The sequence below is a fragment of the Nomascus leucogenys genome, chromosome 2 (assembly GCF_006542625.1).
Source record: "Nomascus leucogenys isolate Asia chromosome 2, Asia_NLE_v1, whole genome shotgun sequence".
Taxonomy (NCBI): Eukaryota; Metazoa; Chordata; class Mammalia; order Primates; family Hylobatidae; genus Nomascus; species Nomascus leucogenys.
In genome coordinates, this window is record NC_044382.1 from 153,914,963 (window position 1) to 153,937,151 (window position 22,189).

Consider the following 22,189-nt stretch of genomic DNA (forward strand, 5'->3'; position numbering starts at 1 on the left):
CCAGATACTCTAGGCCACTGTAACACAATGGCAAGTAGATGTCTCAACACACAAAAGGGAACTAAAAACACAGTCTGATCATCTTAGGGGACCCCCACTGTACGTGTGGTTCGCCGTGGACAGAAACATCATGAAGCGGCCGACAGCAGGAGCACTGCCGCACCGGTGGCCTAGAGGTGCCTGCTGAGCAAAGGAGCAATTCCTGCTGGATCCCTTAGAGTCCGGGTCACAGGGGCTGAGGAAACTCACTCTAGGGGCTCCTCCTCAGACTAGAGAGCCCCTGTCTTTCAAGAGCACTTACAGTGCAGCCAGGGACAGCCGTGTGCAGGCATCTCCCCTTCCATTTCAAACACATGCCTTGGGAACTTCGCCCTGCTTTCCAGAGTATCAAGTCCATCAAATAACAAACGATGGTGTAAAGACAGGGCACTTAATCACGTTGTGTGGCATGATTAGTAGCCCTCTCCAGAACTCAGGCAGCCTATAAACCACACCCTTGTCTCATCTTAATGATTACTACTCAGAGAAAAACCACCATTTGTGTTTATTCTATGCCAGGCACAGTCCTTTTATGTGCATTTATCCTCACAGCAAACTCGTGGTGCAGATATTACCTTTATTCTCATTTTACAGATAAGAAAATCAGCTGGGTGCGTTGGCTCACGCCTGTAATCCCAGTACTTTGGGAGGCCGAGGCAGGTAGATCACCTGAGGTGAGGAGTTCGAAACCAGCCTGGCCAGCATGGTAAAACCCTGCCTCTATTACAAATACAAAATTAGCCAGGCATGGTGGTAGGCACCTGTAATCCCAGCTACCTGGGAGGCTGAGGCAGGAGAATTGCTTGAACCCACGAGGCAGAGGCTGCAGTGAGCTGAGATGGCGCCACTGTACTCCAGCATGGGCAACAACAAAAAAAAAAAAAAAAAAAAAAAGACAAGAAAATCAAGACCCACAAGTCAGGATACCCAAGAAACCAGTCTGTGGCACAGCCACAATTTGAACCAAGGTATTCTCGCTGTCAACACTGATTAAGACACTAAATTACATCAAATGAAGTTAGACGCCTCAGCACCGAAATAAACCTATGGGTCAAAAACCACTTACCCTAGGTCAGGTGCAGTAGCTCACTCCTGTAATCCCAGCACTTTGGGAGGCCGAGGCAGCCAGATCACTTGAAGTCAGGAGTTCAAGACCAGCCTGGCCAACATGGTGAAACCCCGACTCTCCTAAAAATACAAAAATTAGCCGAACGTGGTGGTGCGCACCTGCAATCCCAGCTACTTGGAAAGCTGAGGCAAGAGAATCACTTGAACTCAGGAGGTGGAGGTTGCAGTGAGGCAAGATCACCCCACCGCACTCCAGCTCACCTTCCCAGTTTCTCTACAAATCAGTCTGTGTGTTTTTTTTTTTTTTTTTTTGAGACAGAGTCTCGCTCTGTCACCCAGGCTGGAGCGCAATGGCACGATCTCAGCTCATTGCTACCTCCGCCTCCCGGGTTCAAGCAATTCTTCCGCCTAAGCCTCCCGAGTAGCTGGAATTACAGGTGCCCGCCATCATGCCTGGCTAATATTTTTCTGTATTTTTGTAGAGATGGCATTTCACCATGTTGGCCAAGCTGGTCTTCAACTCCTGACCTCAGGTGATCCGCCCGCCTTGGCCTCCCAAACTGCTGGGATTACAGGCGTGAACCACTGCACCCAGCCCAGTCTCTCTAAGTACATGTGGGTCCCGCCTCCATCCTATCACAGATACAAGCGATCATCCGTCAGCAAACGGCACAACGGGGAATCCATACACACCCCGGCTTTCCAGCAGGGCAGGTTCTGCCTTCATGAGCTACTGCTGTTTGCTGTCAATACAACCCAGGTTACGGTGGAGTCAGAGAGCTTCAGACCATGTAACCCAAACCACCCACGCCCAGAGGGCAGAGCAGGGCGTGTCCATTCCTATGCTGACCTGTACTTCACACCTGAGCCTCTCAGAGGCCAGTCACTGTTAGCTAACTCGCTGCCGTCCTTCACTACAGAACCGTAAAATAACAGAATCATCCTGCCAAGGAGCCTTCTCCAGGAAACTGACTTTCACTCAGATGCAGCGTTAGGAGCAAACGATGACCCCTTCCTCACATCAGGAGGAAACAGGGTGCATGCCTGCGCACACACGCACGCACACACACACATCTACATCTTCATCCAACTGAACAGTAAGTGCTCCGGTGCATACAAAGATGGATGCACTGTCCGTGAACGTTCACAGCAACACTGCAATAGCAGAAAAATGGAAACAACTGAAGTGCCCAGTAAAAAACGAAAACGTGGTCCATCCCCACAACAGCACCTCATCCATCCACACACCAGCACCTCATCCACACACCAGCAACTCACCCATCCACACACCAGCAACTCACCCATCCACACACCAGCACTCACCATCCACACCACACCCATCCACACACCAGCACCTCATCCCATCCACACACCAGCACCTCATCCACCCCCCCCCCCCACACACCACACCTCCCATCCACACACCAGCACCTCATCCATCCACACACCAGCACCTCATCCACACACCAGCACCTCGCCCATCCACACACCAGCACCTCGGCCATCCACACACCAGCACCTCATCCATCCACACACCACACCTCCCCATCCCACCCCACCCCCCCCCCACCCCACCCCCCCACCCCCACCCGCCCATCCACACACCAGCACCTCATCCATCCACACACCAGCACCTCATCCATCCACACACCAGCACCTCATCCACACCCAGCACCCATCCACACACCAGCCTCCCCATCCCACACCCCCCCCCCCCCCCCCCCCCCCCCCCCCCACCCCCCATCCACACACCAGCACCCCCATCCACACACCAGCACCTCATCCATCCACACACCAGCACCTCCCCCACCCCCCCCCCCCCCCCCCCCCCCCCCCCCCCCCCCCCCCCCCCTCCACACACCAGCAACTCACCCATCCACACACCAGCACCTCATCCATCCACACACCAGCACTCATCCACACACCAGCACCTCGCCCATCCACACACCAGCACCTCGCCATCCACACACCAGCACCTCATCCATCCACACACCAGCACCTCATCCATCCACACACCAGCACCTCATCCACCACACCCCCCACCCCACCCACCCCCACCACACCCGCACCACCCACACCACCCCCCCCCCACCCACCCCCCACCCACCCCCCCCCCCCCCCCCCCCCCCCCCCCCCCCCCCACCCCCCCCACCACCAGCACCTCACCTCCACACACCAGCACCTCATCCCACACCACACCCACCACCACACCCACCTCCCACACACCAGCACCTCATCCATCCACACACAGCACCTCATCCACACACCAGCACCTCATCCATCCACACACCAGCACTCATCCACACCAGCACCTCACCATCCACACACCAGCACCCATCCCACCCCCCCCCCCCCACCCCCCCCCCCCCCCCCCCCCCCCCCCCCCCCCCCCCCCACCCCCCCCCCCCCCCCCCCCCCCCCCCCCCCCCTCCCACACCAGCACCTCACCCACCCCACCCCCCCACCACCAGCACCTCATCCACCACCAGCACCTCACCATCCACCCCCACCTCATCACACACCAGCACCTCATCCATCCACACCCCCCCCCACACCAGCACCTCATCCATCCACACACAGCACCTCATCCACACACATCATCCATCCACACACCAGCACCTCATCCACACACCAGCACCTCATCCACCACACACCAGCACCTCATCCCACACCCACCTCACCACACACCAGCACCTCATCCATCCACACACCAGCACCTCCCCCCCCCCCCCCCCCCCCACCCCCCCCCCCCCCCCCCCCCCCCCCCCCCCCCCCCCCCCCCCCCCCCCCCCCCCCCCCCCCCCCCCCCCCCCCCCCCCCACCCACCCCCCCCACCCCCCCCCCACCCCCCCCCCCCACACCAGCACCTATCCATCCACACACCAGCACCTCATCCACACCACACCCACCACACACCAGCACCTATCCATCCACACACCAGCACCTCACCCACCCACACACCAGCACCCATCCACACCACACCTCACCCATCCACACACCAGCACCTACCACTCCCCACCTCATCCATCCACACACCAGCACCTCATCCATCCCACACCAGCACCTCACCCACCCACACACCAGCACCTCATCCACACCAGCACCTCACCCATCCACACACCAGCACCTATCCATCACCACCACCTCATCCACCACACACCAGCACCTCATCCATCCGCACACCAGCACTCACCACCACACACCAGCACCTCACCATCCACACACAGCACCTCACCCACACACCGCACCTCACCCACACACCAGCACCTCATCCACACACCAGCACCTCATCCACACACCAGCACCTCACCCACCACACACCAGCACCTCACCCATCCACACACCAGCACCTCATCCATCCACACACCCGCACCTCATCCATGCACACACCAGCACCTCACCCATCCACACAGCAGCACCTCATCCATGCACACACCAGCACCTTATCAACACACCAGCACCTCATCCGGCCCCAGGAGTGAAGTGCTGACACTGGCAACAGCAGGACATGTCCTGACGGCACCACGTGGAGAGAAGGGCCCGTCACAGGGGCCAGGTGTTTTGGTTCCGCTTTTATGAAATACGCAGAAGAGGCAGATCCACAGACACAGACAGCAGGGACCGGGGATGGTGGGGTGAGTGCTAAAAAAGATGGGTTTTCTTTTTGGGGGATGAAAATGCACTAACTTTAGATCACGGTGTTGGTTGCGCAATTCTGTGAATATGCTAAAAACCCCTGAATTACACATTTTGAGGGGTGATTTGATGGTATATGAATCACATCTCAGAGAAAGCTGTTATGAAACACCTATCGGGTGGGGTCCTGAAGTGGCCTGGCCTCCATCTGCGGTGTGTGAGTCACAGATAATCCCCCAGAGGGCACTGGCCCAGAAACCAGTGGAGGGAGACGAATCTCCCCCAACCCCCTGCACCTCCTCCAGGGACAGGAAGAGAAGGTGGCAAGTGCCTGGAGAAACGCTGGCTGTCACATGCGGCAGGCTGACCTAACCAAACTCTCAATATTCAAAGCCAGCAAGCTCAGTGGGCAGGGCAGACCCACCGTGACTGAGGAGGGAAACGAGAGAGCTCCAGCGCTCCCACCCGACACGTGTGCATCCCGAGGAGGGAACCATCGCCTCCTGCTCTGCTCCCTATCCCAGAGGCCCCGGGCTGAGCAGCACAACGGGAGACTGACAGGTGGGGGGGGGGCGGTGCGGGGAGAGGGGAAACCCTACTTTGACGGGTTCCCAGGAGCAGCCACCTCCCCTCCTGCTCCAGAGCCTAATGCTACGAGGATCCAGGCTGGACTGAGCAACAGGGCATCTCTCCCTCCCAGCCCAGCGGGGGGCGGCTCCTGCCTTCCTGGGAGCTGCCTGCACCCCCAGCTGTGACCCATCTCCACCAGGACACACCTGCGTCAAAGGAAAATGCTCTGCAAACACCAGATGCTGGTGTTTCTAGTGTTTCACAGTTTCCAGCCACTCCTGCCAATAACCGCAGACGGGCTCAGTCACCAGCATCTGTTTACATGGGAGGGAAAAGGGGAGTCTTACAACCCCCTCCTCTTCCCAGCCCTTCCCACGCCCTCCATGATTAACACCACTGCCCTGAGCACAGCTCCTGCTGTTGCATCTAACTCCCTTCAAACTCACATGAGCGCATACACATTTAAAACAAACACACAGAAACAAAAATAAGAAACAGTACGGAGATCTATGCTGCAAAGTCGGAACAGGGCAGCTTTGCAGGCAACTCCCACTCAAGCGAGAGACTGAAGAGATCTCAAAATAGCTGCTAGCGCTGGCCACACGCAGCCCTCCAACGAGGCAGGGATGCTCCCGCACCTGAGTTTTGGTCTTGACGTCAGCATTGCCATTTTCCCCCTCATTTCCAAACCATTATGACATCAAGTATATGTGTCTGTTGCTAGAATGGAGATGAGAGACTGTTACAAAGTATCCACATGACGTCCTGTCTGTTGTTAGAATAGAGAAGACAATGAGAGACTGTTAAAAAGTATCCAGTTGTCATCCAATGTGCTACAAAAACACCCACCAGCCAACCAACACACAGCAGAAGGCAGCCAGCCAGTGCTGGCCTGGACAGAGGCCCAGGCGCCCTGCTGCTTGCCAGTTGGAGGTCCATGGCCTGTTAGGAACCAGGTTGCACAGCAGGAGGTGAGGAGGGCCAGCAGGCATCACAGGCTGAGCCCCACCTCCTGTCAAATCAGCAGCAGCATTAGACTCTCACAGGAGTGCGAACCCTATTGTGAGCTACCCACACCATACATCCAGGTTGCGGAATCTAGGTTGTGAGCTCCTTAGGAGAATCTAATGCCTGATGATCTGAGGTGGAACAGTTTCATCCTGAAACCGTCACCCCTCCCCATCAGCAGTGGAAAAATTGTCTTCCATGAAACCAGTCCCTGGTGCCGAAAAGGTTGGGGACCATTACTATACATTAACCCAACTCAAATCAGATTATCAGCATCCAAAAATATGCATCGCTGTTAAAAATGACCACATAACAGGAGGGACTCTTTTCTGCCTTCCTACAAGAAAACCCTTAAAAGCCAAGGAAGAGACTGACTACTCCAGATACTGAATCCAGACTCCGTGCGCCTCTACCAATATTTAATTCCCCCCCGCTTCACATCCTCAGCTGAAAAACCAACTCCCCCACAGAAGTAAAAAATATTCACTAAAAAACGAATGCACAGTGCAGGACTGCACCACGGTAGCAACGTCTATTCTGTTTCCTGACGAGCTCTTCCTGGACTTCTCAAAAGACATAAGCCCACCCCACAGGGATTCCCACGTGCTCTGCACGAGGCCTGCCACAGCAATCTTCCCCAGAAAGGGCAAAAACCGTCTTCGTTGTGGCTGAATCTCCTGACCTTTCCTTTTAGTTCAATTAAAAAAAAAAAATGACAGAGGAAAAACAGCCAGAGTAGTCCTCTCTCAGCAGCGGCCACATAGTGTGTGAACGCCCAAGCCCAATTACGGGCAGTGGCAGCACTGCACCAGGATGCCACGCACCGCAGCCCAGCCCGTGAAATCAACAGGCTGGCTGCGCCCTTCAGTCCCCTGTACCATCCCCACCTACACTAGCCCATGACGATCTGGCCACATAGCACTCAGAGCCTGACCTGCCAAACAACCATTAAAAGAATGCTTTCATTCTGCAATCATTAGGAACTTACAAAAGCAAAACCTACGCTACTTTCACTGTTAAGGATCTAAGAGATATTTTACACGGATACTGTTACTTCTTTTAAGCAGCAGCTAAACAAAATTCACATCAGTTGAATGGTATTCAAAATAAGCATGCCTTCCACCAGTCACAGAGGCTGATGGGTCAGATCATAACTGGACCCCGTCTATGGTCCAGAGCCGTGAGGATCGGGATCGTGGAGAGAGTACAAGGAGAGGTTAGGGTAAAACACAGATTCCTCAACCCCACATCAAACCTGCTCTGAAAGGGACTGATGTCCGGAGTGGGAGGGCAGGAAGGAGCATTCTCCTGGGCTCCCTAGGGGCTACGTGGAGTACGAAGATTTGAGAACTACTATTCAAGGTCCTCTTCTCTGCCAGCGGACAGCTCTGCTGGCCACTGTGCCAGGAAAACCCCCCACTGTTCTCTAAGTTCAGAATCAAAACATGGCCCCTCCAGACGAATTGCCCATAACGCCTTCCTATCAGGGCAGGCAAGATTCATTCTGCAAGGCGCCACCGCTGTAGTCCAGTGTGTGCCACAGCTATGAAGTGAGGATGAGCACGGAGAACACTTGAGGAAAACCGTGAAACAGGAGCGCCTGCACAGGCATCGCGCCAAGAGTCAGCCCTCCACATGCCAGCACCAGCACTAACTGGAGGCTTTTGGGAGAACCATTAGACACGAGGTCAAAGACTTTATAAAGGTATATGCCTTGCATTCTGATGTTTTGTTACGTCACAGGGCCTCACTTGTGGCCCAGGTTGCAGTACAGTGATGCAATCACAGCTCACTGCCACCTTGAACTCCTGAGCTCAAGTGGATCCTCCCATCCCAGCCTCCCAAGCAGCTGGGATTACACACGCACAAGCATACCTAGCTAACTTCTTTAGAGATGGGGTCTTACTATGTTGTCCAGGCTGGTCTCAAACTCCCCGGCTCAAGTGAGGCTCCCACCTCTGCTTCCTAAAGTGCTGGGATTACAGGCATGAGCCACTAGCACCCAGCCTGGACTCTACAATTCTACTTCAACACATTTTAAACTTGACTGAACTTTAAAAAAGATAAACCTCGCCAGGAGTGGTGGCTCACGCCTGTAATCCCAGCACTTTGAGAGGCCGAGGCGGGTGGATCACGAGGTCAGGGGATCGAGACCATCATGGCTAACACGGGTCTGCTAAAAAAACAAAAATTAGCCGGGCGTGGTGGCGGGCGCCTGTAGTCCCAGCTACTCGGGAGGCTGAGGCAGCAGAATGGCGTGAACCTGGGAGGCAGAGTTTGCAGTGAGCTGAGATCGCACTGCTGCACTCCAGCCTGGGCGACAGAGCAAGACTCCGTCTCAAAAAAAATAAAAATAAAAATAAAATAAATAAATAAATAAACCTAACTTCCCAGGGTGTTTAGAGGTCAGGATTTGACAGTCTTACCACCATAGCCCAGGTTTAAATTCTTAAATAAATAAAAAAACTAAATGGAGAAACACACAGTGCCCCCGAGTGGAGGCCTGAGGGCGATGATGGTGTCACCTGCCCAGACGCGATTTATCAGCAAACGCAATCCACTCAAAATCCTTCCGGACTTTTAAAATTAGAATTTGAGGGCCAGGCGTGGTGGCTCATGCCCGTAATCCCAGCAATCTGGGAGGCCAAGGCGGGAAGATCACTTGAGGTCAGCAGTTCAAGACCAGCCTGGCCAACATGGTGAAACCTTGTCTCTACTAAAAATACAAAAATTAAGGCCGGGTACAGTGGCTCATGCCTGTAATCTTAGCACTTTGTGAGACCGAGGCGGGGGATAACCTGAGATCGGGAGTTCAAGACCAGCCTGACCAACGTGAAGAAACCCCATCTCTACTAAAAATACAAAATTAGCCACGCGTGGTGGTGGGTATCTGTAATCCCTGCTACTCAGGAGGCTGAGGCAGGAGACTTGCTTGAACCTGTGAGGTGGAGGCTGCAGTGAGCCGAGATCCCGCCACTGCACTCCAGCCTGGGCGACGAGAATGAGACTCTGACTCAAAAAAGAAAAATTAGCCAGGCATGATGGCAGGCACCTGTAATCCCAGCTACTGGGGACACTGAGGCACAAGAATGGCTTGAACCGGCGAGGTGGAGGTTGTAGTGAGCCAAGATTGCGCCACCGCACTCCAGCCTGGGCAACAGAGCTAGACTGTCTCAGAAAAAAAAAAAATAGAATTTGAAAAAGTGATGGTAAAGCCCATGAAAACAAAACACATGAAAAAAGCAAAGACTTTAAGTAAATGAGAAAAATCTTCCAACCTATCAAAATATGCCATAAAGCTACAGTAATTAAAATGGCATAAAAAATGATACCAAGAAAAGATCAATGAATCAGAAAAAACCTCAGAAACAATACAGACCTTCTCCTGTGCACGTACAGTGTGCACGCACTAGGTTCTCTGGATCACTGCGTCAGCGTGCACACACACTTGCAAGTGCACACACAAGCACACGCACGCACGCACAGATACGCCCACACACACATACAGGGACACAATCACACAGGCACACACATGCACAGATGCATGCACGCACACATGCATGCACAATCACACATGCACGAGTGCACACACGCACGCACAATCACATGCACGAGTGCACACACGCATGCACAATCACACATGCACAAGCGTGCACACACATGCACAATCACATCTACACATACACACAATCACACATGCACACACATCCAGGTGTCCACACACACGCAGGTGTGCACACACGAGCACACACATGCTCACACGCACGCACACGCGGTCACACACATGCATACACGCATGCAGAGGCACATGCACTCACACAAGCTCACACACGTGCACACACGTGTACACATGCAGGCTTTTTTCCAAGCATATGTTGTTCTGCATCCTGTTTTTTGTATATATTATTGTACGAAATAAGAGGAAGCATCTCTTTAGGGTATAATCCTTAAACTTGGGGGTCAGGGGACAGGCACATTTAAAATTCCAAAGAACAGGTGCCAGCCACTGAGTGGTGGGGGCATGTTCTCTCCACCCCGCACCCATACTGCCCAGCACTGCTCTCGCAGCACCCGCCCTGGGCCCGCCTCATGGTGCCCTCTGCCCCACCTTCCGCCCCGGGGCCCGCCCCGTGCTGCCTCTGCCCCGCCTTCTGCTCCGCTTCAGAGGGCACCACCCTCCCGGAACGTGAGCTCCGCTTGATGCTGCAGGTACCTTCTCCCCACCAGGCACTATTTTTAACTTTCCCTGTGGCATCATTTTCCACACAAAGACCTTCCTGTTTTATATGGGCAGATCCATCCACCTCTTCTGGATTCTGCTGAATGTCTTGCTCAGAAAACCTTAGCTAAGATGTGCTTGGAGCTCGTACACAACAGACTGCAGTCAACTGTCACCGCAAGAGAAGCATTCACTCACACTGAAGTTCTTCAAGACGACACTGGGGCAGGCTGGGAGAGGGCAGGCTGAGGCCATGGGGACAATCAAGGCAGCTGGTGTTTATGAGGGCAAGGGCTCAGCACCCCGAGCTGACTACAAGGTGGGAGAGAACGCAGAAAGGGACACGGACATCAGCTGTCAAACAACATCTCCTGCAGACCATTTGTTGCCACTGCGCGTCTCCTCAGGGTCTTAACAACTGAATGAGGCTCAACATTAGGCATCTCCCAATCACAAATACATTAAGCAGCAGTAATCGAATCCTGCTGAGCAGTAGAAATACAGAAATTAAGCAGCTCAGCCTGGCACAGTGGCTCACACCTATAATCCCAGCTACTCAGGAGGCTGAATCAGAAGGAGAATCAGCTAATCAGGAGGAGAATCTCTTGAGGCCAAGAGTTCAAGACCAACCTGGGCAACATAACAAGACCCCATCTCTAAAAAAAGAAACAAAAATTTAATTAGCCAGGCATGGTGGTGCACACCTGTAATCCCGGCTACTAGAGGGGCTGAGGCAGGAAGACCACTTGAGCCCAGGAGTTTGAGGCTGCAGTAGGGTGTGATCACACCACTGTATTCCAGCCTGCGCAACAGAGTAAGACTTTGTCTCTTGAAGAAGGAAGAAAGAAAGGAAGGAGAAAGAGAGAGAGAGACAGAGAGGAGAGAAAGACAAGACAGAGAGGAGGGACAGACAAGAGGAGAAAGAGAGAGAGAGACAGAGGGAGAGAGAGAGAGAGAGAGAAAGATTAAAGGCACACCCTCAATTTCCTGACCTCCAAATCTGTGCTCAGAACAGGCTGTGTCTGCTTATCAGATGCACACTCCACACGACCCTACAGGACGAAGGGCGACCTGTGCACCCACTAGTCACACCCTGGCTGCCAAGGCAAATGTCTCAAAGCAATACTCTGCGAGGTATCTCTGTTCATCCCTCGCACAGGTCTCACTTGCTAATGGTTACTTACGCCAAGGAGAACCAGAAACCAACACCAGAGACAGATGCCTCCACAACTGGTGATTCTGGCAAAAAAGAAGAGAGTGAAGCACATAATGACCCTGTTCCTGCCCCAGCACTTTTGCAGGATCATTATAAAAAAAAGTCTAATAGCTTTTACAATATACTTTTAAAACAAGTCTCCTGTTTTAATTACCATTAGCAAGCATTCGAGGAATGAGGTGTCTGTTTATCAGACAATCCTGACCCAGGGCAGCTGCCACGGATGTCCCGCGTATGACCAAGCCCACAGCGTGGGATGCAGCTGGAGCTGCACGAGGTAGGGGCTGCCACCCGCAGCTGCCGGCCCAAGAGAGGGGCCAGGGTCACTCCCAAAGTGACCAGGTACCCACAGTGCACCCCTATTCCCTTGGAACAGACACCCATGATCTGAGTGACAAAACCAGCAAAGCCTGAAGGCCACGAGAGAGCCCTCATGTCACAGACAGCTCAGAGTCACCGCAGAGGCACCCACAGAGGCGCCGTAGCCAACACCAGCCCGGCGGGACCTGCTGGGTTAGGCGCTGGGTTAGACGCATTCTATCACAGAGACTTGACTCTCCTCACCTGTCAATTATGAGCAAGGATACCAAAGCTGATAAAATGCTATTAAAAAATCAATCGATTTGCCAAAGATAAACAAGCAAATCAGTAACAAGTGGGCTCCAAAAGGAATAAAGCAAAAGGACAACCGCGTGCTGAGTGGAAATACGTGAGCTTCAAGATATACAAAAAGAAATCCATTTTTAGCATGAAAGTAATTTCCCAATTGCTGTGCCTACTAAAATTATGAACCTTTCTCAAAGTAAGCACGAGAAAGGGGACGGAAAAGCCTGAGAATACAGTAACCCGCCCCATACCACGGCAGTAACCCGCCCCACAGCACGGCACCTTCCAGGTCCCACTGGAAGGCTATGGTCATGCCCTCCTCCAGCAGGTGGGCCCAGCGCAGGGAATCTGTCTGCACCCTCCCCACCCACAGCACACTCTTCATTTGACTGGTTCACATTCCCGGCCTAGAGCCAGGAAGAGCAGTGGAGCCAGCAGAACAGGCCTCAACACCCTGACAAGGCTCACTGCAACATAACAGGGACCAAACTCCAGGAAACACCCCGAAGTGGCTCATTGTGACATAACCAAGCCCAGGCTCCAAGGAGTGCCACTGCCCTCCAGCTGAAGCCCCGGAATGTGGAGAAGGCCTGCGTGCAGCGGCCTCTCTCCCGGAAGCAAGGGCACTTCCGGTCTGCTGCTTTAATGACAGAAGAGATGGTGTGCGTAATGGTGGGTCATGGCCGCAGCAATCGAGCCAGGCCACACATAAAAGGACGACAACAACTCTACTTCAGACTGTCATTCGACTAGATTTCTTCTCTTAAATAATTTATATGCAAACATGCCATCTGGCTCTCTACACGGAGACAAAGACATGCAGCTCTTGACTAACAAGAGACCCCGTGCGTGGTAAACATGCATCAGAAACCCCATCAGTGACGTTCCCAACAGAGGTGGAGATCAAGAGGCTGAGCGGGGTTCGCCGAAGAGAAATGTCAACATCCTTCCTGTCTCCTACCAGTTCCACGGTTTCTACACCAACTCCACATAAAAACAGCATGCCTTTTAGTCAATGACACATCGCTATGGGGCCCCCCTTCCAGCAAGCTGGGCACTCAGAGCTACTTCGAAGGGTGTGAACAGAAGACCACAGGAGAAGAGCTGCAACACAGGCAGCGAGAGGCTGGTGGCCAATAACAAGACGAACCTGGAGAACAACACCAGGCAGCTGGCACCCCCCGCACCTGGCCCACGCTTCTGTATGAAGGATCCAGAGAAAACGTGGTCTCCCTGGACCCAGCGAGGCTGGGCTCCAGGACTGTGACCCAGGTTCCTCTGAACCCTGGTATTCTAAGGTCTGCTCCCAGCACTCGGGCTCAGCACACAAGCACGGAAGAGCCATGCCCGGAGCTCAGCTTCTCATCTGGCTTCTTACTTGACTTGTTCCCAGGTCTTGGTGGCCAAATGCAGGACCCAGAGATCCTTGTAGTGGTAGAACTGCTCTCCGTTGGGAGAGGCAAACTCCCCTCCAAAGACCCACAGCTGTCCGCCACCTTGAGGCACTACCACCGCCTGTGAAAAGAAAGGTGACAGGTCAGGGCACAGCCACACATCAGAAGGGCCAGTGTCATGGGTGACTGGCAGTGGTGAGCACTTCAGTACTATCTCGGCTGCCCCACAACATGACCAGCCCCACACTCAGCCACTGTCCTCTCCTGCCTCTGAGGGGAGGATTCCAGACAAACACCCTCGTAGGAAAGCATGTCCTCAGTCAAGGGTCTAATGAACCTTCATGTATCCCTAGGTTGCAAAATAAACTTCCATTTAAATGTAGACAATGCCATATCCCATTGAAGTGGACACAGCTAGTTACTTCAAACATTAACAATGGTGTGGTGCAACCTAGCACTGTTTTCCTTTTATTAATATCTACAATAAAGCTGTCTGCCTGCTCTCGTTAATCCCTTTCCTAGCTATTATGTGCCAACTAAATTAGCCTCACAAGTATAATGTGCATGTAAAAGAAAGTGTTTATAGGCCAGGCACGGTGGCTCAGACCTGTCATCTCAGCACTTTGGGAGGCCGAGGCGGACAGATCACGAGGTCAAGAGATAGAGACCATCCTGGAAAACATGGTGAAACCCCATCTCTACTAAAAATACAAAAATTAGCCGGGCATGGTGGCATGCATCTGTAGTCCCAGCTGCTTGGGAGACTAAGGCAGAAGAATCGCTTGAACCTGGCAGGCGGAGAGTGCAGTGAGCCAAGACTGCGCCACTGCACTCCAGCCTGGATGACAGAGTGAGACTCCGTCTCAAAAAAAAAGAAAGTGTTTATGTTTTTTTCTTTTAGACACTGGGTCTTCTTGCTCTATCGCCCAGGCTGGAGTGCGGTGGTGCAATCAACACTCACTGTAGCCGCGACCTCATGGTTTCAAGTGACCCTCCCACTTCAGCCTTCTGAGTAGCTGGGATGACAGGCATGTGACATCATGCCCAGCTGTTCAATTTTTTGTAGCAATGGCGTCTATGTTGTCCAGGCTGGTCTCAAACTCCTGGGTTTAGTCAATTCTCCCGCCTCGGCCTCCCAAAGCACACTGGGATTACACACACAAGCCACTGCACCCAGCCTTACGTGACATTATGAATGATTAATAAAGACTTCAGCACCATAGTAAAGGTGAAGGAGCGCAGCGGGAGAGATGCCCTCCGGGCCACACACGGCAAGGCACTCTGGCAGCAGGGGATGCCAAGGAGAGAGCAGACCACCAATCGAAAACAACGGCATCCCTGACAGGTCATCAGACACCACCGGCTACTCCATATGAGGCCCTCCGTGGCCCACTCCCTCTCAGGACCCCAAGAACTGCAGGCGGCAGAGTCTTTGGGGGACGGCACACATCCACCTGTGGAAAGAGCTGCCTGGACAGACTGCTGGGCTGCAAGCAGTGGCGGAGAGCACCAAGCTCCACGGGGTCTCTCCTCCAAACCTACAAATTAAGCAGCAGCTGGGGTCCAGGATGAGAAAAGCACGCTTCTAGGCAGTCTGTGTTAGCAACCACGCTGGAGGGGGACCCACAGGTGAGAGCCGCCCACCCTGCCCAGGGTCATGCAGCCCAGCTTCCAGCGACTGTAACGCACCTGGTGGCGCAATTAAGAGAGAAAAAGCAACCTGAGCACCCCGGCAGCAGGTGAAGCCCCATTTCCCAGCTCCGCTGTGGTCATTTCAGAGTTGGTTCTTTCATAAAAGCCTGTTGCTTTATTTTCTCTCGTTTCAAGGTAAGAGTGAGGATCTAGCAGGACGAAGAATGGTTCCACACAGGGCGCAGAGAGGGCTGGTAAATAAGAGTGCCAACCCGTGTAACATCAAGTGCGCCCTGGGTGGGGCAGACAGTGGTTCTCAGCAGGCTCCCGCCTGGCACCTCTGAGTCGGAGCTCTGCCCGCCCGAACTTAGAAACGGCCACAGTGCCGCCCCTCTGCACCGATGGGGTTCCTTCTTGGGCCAGACGATGGGTGTAGGAAGCAGCAGCACACAGGGGGTGGCGTGTCCCTCTCCACCCCACCCACTTCCAGTTGTTCTTTGCATCTGTCATCTCAGCACAGATGACTCACCTGTAAAGGGACAGGCCAGTTTCCTATCATTCTAAGAGCCCCGTAGTTCCATAGGGAGAAATTGACCAACTTACACCTTTACAGCAGATATGATGACTGGCTCAAGGCCGAAACCTAACAAATGTTTTGAGTCTACAGGAAGTTAGGTGGCACAACCATGCCACACAGTACAACAGAGTTGTAAAATATCATCTCATGGAAGACTATTGAATGCCACAGAATCCTACAATAACACATCAACGGTAAAGAACACTATAGAAAGAACACATACATGCACGTTCCAGTTAGCATGAAATAGATGCATAGAAATACGAACTGGCTGGGCGTGGTAGCTCATGCCTCTAATTCCAGGGCTGCAGGAGGCCGACGCAGGCAGATCATAACGTCAGGAGCTCGAGATCAGCCTGACCAACATGGTGAAACCCTGTCTCTACCAAAAATACAAAAATTAGCCAGGCGTGGTGGCATGCACCTGTAATCCCAGCTACTCAGGAGGCTGAGGCAGGAGAATCGCTTGAGCCCGGGAGGCAGAGGTTGCAGTGAGCTGAGATCGCACCACTGCACTCCAGCCTGGGCAACAGAATGAGACTCCGTCTCAAAAAAAAAAAAAAAAAAAATGAAGTCAAATGGCCAGGCACGGTGGCTCACGCCTGTAATCCCAGCTCTCAGGGAAGCAGAGGCAGGAGGATTGCTTGAGCCCAGGAGTTCGACACCTGCCTGGGCAATATGATGCGACCCATTCTCCACAAAAAGGAAAGAAAAAAAAAAAAAAAGACCAAAAAGAAAAAAATGAAGTCAAACTCCAGGCAAAAGAGTGTAATTCACAGCACTGTTTTTTTTGTTTTGTTTTGTTTTTGCTTTTGTTTTTTTTGGGAGACGGAGTCTCACTCTGTCGCCAGGCTAGAGTGCAGTGGCGTGATCTCGGCTCACTGCAACCTCCAACTCCCCTGGTTCAAGCGATTCTCCTGCCTCAGCCTCCTGAGCAGCTGGGATTACAGGCACGTGCCACCATGCCCAACTAATTTTTGTATTTTTAGTAGAGACTGGGTTTCACCATGTTGGCCAGGATGGTCTCGATCTCCTGACCTCGAGATTCGCCCACCCCGGCCTCCCAAAGTGCTGGGATTATAGGCGTGAGCTACGATGCCCAGCCCACAGCACTGTTTTAACATCCCTTCCTCCATCTTACTTACAATCCCAGGCCCGACCCAGTCCGACCCAGAGGGACCACACAAAGGCAGGCTGATCAGCAGTCTAAGAGCTTCGTATAGCCTACGCCACAAAGATAATGAATACCAGGGAAAAAAATAAATATGACCCAAGGGAAGATTAAAACTATGAAGACCCACAGATAAAACTTCTACTCCTGCCCACAATGGAGGAACCTGTACCACATTAACTCTCCACCATCAACAAGGAAAAAACCAGATGAAATATAGGAAGCAACAACCTCCGGACAACAGAAAGTGGGAAGCGCAGGACTGCGAACCTGAGAGCCAGGAAACACGCCACGCAGCCCTGACCCATGACTCCGGCCCCCGCAGCCAGCTTCTTCCCTGGTGCAGGGACAAGGGGCACAGGAAGGGCAGGTGGTCTTGCGTAGCTGAGGAGACAAGGACTGGAGTTCAGGGACGCAGAGGCAGCTACACGTGGCAGGGAAGAGCACTGCAGAGAGGAAGCTATGGGACAAAGAGCCCTGGAAATCTGCACAGGAGCGTCCCCTGGAGTCTGTGTACACTAAGCTGCACCCTAGGAGGGTGAGACCAAGGAACCACCACTGTGAAGACAAAAGCATCTTCTGATGCTGAGAACTATCTGAGCTTACAAAGGGCTTGGAAACAGGCAAGTTCCAACCAGACGAGGTGAAAAGATGTCACTGACCACACAGGTCATTCACTAGAGACTGCAGAAAGGCCACCACTGAGGGCTAAGCCAGCCCTAGACAAAGCGTCAAAAGGATCAAGATGATCTGCAAGGAACTGAATCACCTCAGGACAAAATGCAACACTGTTCGATAGGTGAAAAAATCCAGACACTTAGGCTGGGAGCAGTGGCTCACGCCTGTAATCTCAGCACTTTGCAAGGACGCCGAGGTGGGTGGATCACTTGAGGTCAGGAGTTCGACCAGCCTGGCCAACATGGTGAAACCCTGTCTCTACTGAAAATACAAAAAATTAGCTAGGCGTGGTGGCACACGCCTGTAATCCCAGCTAATTGGGAGGTTGAGGCAGGAAAACCTCTTGAACTCAGGAGGCGGAGGTTGCAGTGAGCCAAGATCGCGCCATTGCACTCCAGCCTGGGCAACAAGATCCAGACTCCATCTCAAGCAGAAAAAAAAAAAAATTAGCCAAGCATGGTGGCGGGTGCCTGTAATCCCAGCTACTCAGCGGGCTGAAGCAGGAGAATCGCTTGAACTCAGGAGGCGGAGGTTGTAGTGAGCTGAGATCACACCATTGTACTCTAGCCTGGGTGACAGAGCAAGACTCCATCTCAAAAAAAAAAAAAAAAAAGTAGCCGGACATGGTGGCATGTGCCTGTAATCCCAGCTACTGGGGAGGCTGAGGCAGGAGAATCCCTTGAACCCAGGAGGCGGAGGTTGCAGTGAGCCGATATAATGCCACTGCACTCCAGGGTGGGAGACACAGCGAGACTCCCTCTCAAAAAAATAAAATAAAGATTGAAATGCAGAAGGCACCTTAGCCACCTAATACAATCCCAGTCAGGTGTGGTGACGGGTGCCTGTAATCCCAGTTACTCAGCAGGCTGGGGCAGGAGAATCACTTGAACCTGGGAGGCAGAGGTTGCAGTGAGCCAAAATCACGCCATTGCACTCCAGCCTGGGTGACAGAGCAAGACTCCATCTCTACAACAACAACAAATCCAAGCATATACAAATCTGATTTTTAAACCAGCCCAAATGCCTGCAAGCCTGCATCTGCACAGGATGTTCATGCGGCTCAGGCAGGCAGGTCCACCTTGCAGAACCAATTAGCAGGTGAGTTCTAAGCACAGAATCAGCAAAGGGGGAAATGAAATATTGCAGAGGAATGCATGAATCATGCTGTGGTCACCTGACGTGATGATCTTTCTCTGCACTGGAGAAGCAGGCACTCATTCAAATTTTCTGTGCGAGTCTAACTGTAACAGAGTTGAACAATGGACAAGGACAGAGTTCCCATCCTTACGGAGCTTACAGAACGTCTAACTCCAGAAGCCCCTTCCCTGACAAGAGAGTATAACAGCTGACACTGCTCTCCTGGGTAGGAAACCACTTGATAAGTCAGTGCCACTTCTCTGTGATCCCGTTACAACTTGTTTCCGCTAATACAATTATTTTCCTTCCACCATGCACACCTCTCCCCAACATCCAGTTCTCCTGTCTTCACCATCTAGTCCAGACCGTGGGCCTAGGGGGAGTGAGCATTATGCTGGTGGCTGGGACATGTCAGAAACGACAGTAGGTATTTTACATGGAATATTTCATATGATCCTCATGCCACCTGGGGAGCAGGCATTCACCTCCCCGTCTCACAGTGAAGAAGCTGAGTAAGGAATCCAAGTGAGCGAACGGCAGAAACAGGCTATCCGCAGGGTCCAGCCCCTCCGCACCAGCTGCCCGTCACCTATCAACTCTCCATGTGTCTACCAGACGCTCGCATGGGAAGACGGAGGGCGGCTGAAAGTCTGTCCTGACGTTACCTGGTGAGCACAGCGCCTTGGAGGTGGACTGGGGATGTCAACTTTGGTCCAGGTGTCCTTTCTGATATTGTAGACATAGAGCTCGTTATACAAAAAAGTCTACAGGAAGGAAGAAGAATGTCAGTGTCGCAAATGATACGCTTCCAAGGAAGTAGTGAGAACAATCTTAATCATGACAATTCCTTGGGAAACTGACATGCTAAAGGAATGTAAACCACACCAGCACAGGGAGGCCATGGGGGTGGGTCCACGGGGCCCTTGGGGATGACGACATAATGAAAATGACTGAACGCCCACCAGGCCCATCAATCTGGAAGGTACTGAAAGCCCTCGTTGTTATTAGGACTGGTAATTCTCCTAATTCAAGCCTAGTTTTTTTGTTTTTGTTCTGTTTGAGATGGAGTCTCACTGTTGCCCAGAATGGAGTGCAATGGCGCAATCTTTGCTCACTGCAACCTCCACCTCCCAGGTTCAAGCGATTCTCTGCCTCAGCCTCCGAGTAGCTGGGATTACAGGCGCCCACCACCACGCCCAGCTAATTTTTGTATCGTTAGCAGAGACTGGGTTTCACCACATTGGCCAGACTGGTCTCAAACTCCTGACCTCAGGTGATCTGCCCACCTCGGCCTCCCAGAATGCTGGGATTACAGGCATGAGCCACCGTATCCAATCAAACCTAGTTTCTAAATGCACGAAAACTGAGAGACGAAGATGGACAAATGCAGTCAAACCCCCAAGGCCCATCCCGGGCTGCAGAGAAGGTGAGCTCCTGCTTTTGTGTTTCACACACAATTGTGAAACACAGGTCTTTCTGGCCTGCTCAAAAATAAAAATTAGCCCTACAATTTATCAGCACTTTCCCTATTTAAGACAACCTGAAAGCTGAGTGTGAAACGTGGAAACCAGTTGGGAGGAAGAACAGCACAGACAACCACAAAGAGGGGTGCGCCTGTCAAGAGTGATGACGGCGGAGCTGGGCCTCAGCCTAAGTCCCAGGAAAAGAGACCCCATGACCACTGAAGTCATCAACAGTCATGCCACTGCCTGGACCGTCCTGGCAACGTCTCACATCAGGCCTGACAGCTCAAGCGTGTGATACAAGTGGGTGAAGGGGCTAACGCATATTTGATGTCACTGCCTTAAGTTAACTTTCTGTCAAACGATACTCACGCAACATGGGAAGAAAAGAAAAAAAATATATACTTTACCTTTTGGCCGTTGAAATATTCACCTCCAAAAAGGATTAACTCATCTTTCTCAGGATGAACCGAGAGGGAGGCATTTAACCTAGAAGAGACACAAGCGGCAGGTCAGCAAGGTCACCCCCAATACCCACCTGAGCACCGTCCCCTTCCTCACAGAATCCTCTGTCACCATAGACTGGCTGCCTCCACTTCCTGAAAGGAGAGCCTGGCATCGAGAAAGGAAGCAAAGGTGGCACTTGAACACCAATCCCTCTACCAGTGCCCAGGGCCACACTCCAAGGACAACCATGGAGCTGGACTGACACAGTGTCTGGTTGTAAAAAAAAAAAAAAAAAAAGTCCCCAGGCAGGAACAAGTCCAGATGCCCCTACTGATGTATCAAATGTTCCAGAATGGTCTTTTTTTTTTTTTTTTTTGAGATGGACTTTCTCTCTTGTCGCCCAGGCTGGAGTGCAATGGCACAATCTCGGCTCACCACAACCTCCACCTCCTGGGTTCAAGCAATTCTCCTGCCTCAGCCTCCCGAGTGGCTGGGATTGCAGGTGCCCACCACCACACCCAGCTAATTTTTGTATTTTTTAGTAGAGATGGGGTTTCACTGCGTTGGCCAGGCTGGTCTCAAACTCCTGACCTCAAGTGATCTGCCCACCTCAGCCTCCCACAGTGCTCGGATTACAGGCGTGAGCCACCGTGCCCAGACCTCAGAACTGTCCTCTTTTAAGAGCCTGTCCTGTCAAATCACCTAAAACTGTTCTAAAAAGTCCAGTATCTAGGCCGGGAGCAGCGGCTCACACCTGTAATCCCAGCACTTTGGGAGGCCGAGGCAGGCAGATCACAAGGTCAAGAGATGGAGACCATCCTGGCCAACATGGCGAAACCCTGTCACAACTAAAAATAGAAAAATTAGCTGGGCATGGTGGTGTGTGCCTATTGTCCCAGCTACTTGGGAAGCTGAGGCAGGAGAATCACTTGAACCTGGGAGGTGGGGGTTGCAGTGAGCTGAGATCATGCCATTGCACTCCAGCCTGGCGAAAGACCGAGATTCCATGCAAAAAAAAAAAAAAAAAAGTCCATATCTAAGTATTTCAATACACATGCCAGATATCTTCCATCTAGAAAATACAAACAACTTTCTACCTATTTCACATGACAACAAAAGGAGAGCTACAAGGAAATTATATAATATTATTATGGGCCAGGCCCAGTGGCTCACACTGTGATCCCAGCACTTTCGGAGGCTGAGGCAGGCAGATCACCTGAGGTGAGGAGTTCAAGACCAGCCTGGCAAACATGGTGAAATCCCCCATCTCTACTAAAAATACAAAAATTAGCCAGGCATGGTGGTGGGCACCTGTAATCCCAGCTACT

General features: G+C 52.4%; 1 protein-coding gene across 13 annotated transcripts in view; it reads right to left on the bottom strand.

The window, feature by feature from the left end:
• The window catches only part of KLHDC4 (kelch domain containing 4), a 62,341-nt gene that overhangs the window by 31,793 nt on the left and 8,359 nt on the right, over window positions 1-22,189 (bottom strand). For 12 of the 13 annotated variants that reach the window (XM_030819883.1, XM_030819882.1, XM_030819861.1 and 9 more), the window contains exons 3-5: window positions 20,825-20,903; window positions 19,617-19,715; window positions 13,741-13,877 (exon numbers count right to left, since the gene is read on the bottom strand). In XM_030819883.1, the coding sequence (XP_030675743.1) occupies window positions 13,741-13,877; window positions 19,617-19,715; window positions 20,825-20,903 (315 nt within the window). Of the gene's footprint in view, window positions 1-13,740; window positions 13,878-19,616; window positions 19,716-20,819; window positions 20,904-22,189 lie in introns of all 13 variants that reach the window. The other variant, XM_030819910.1, reaches the window with a different exon arrangement.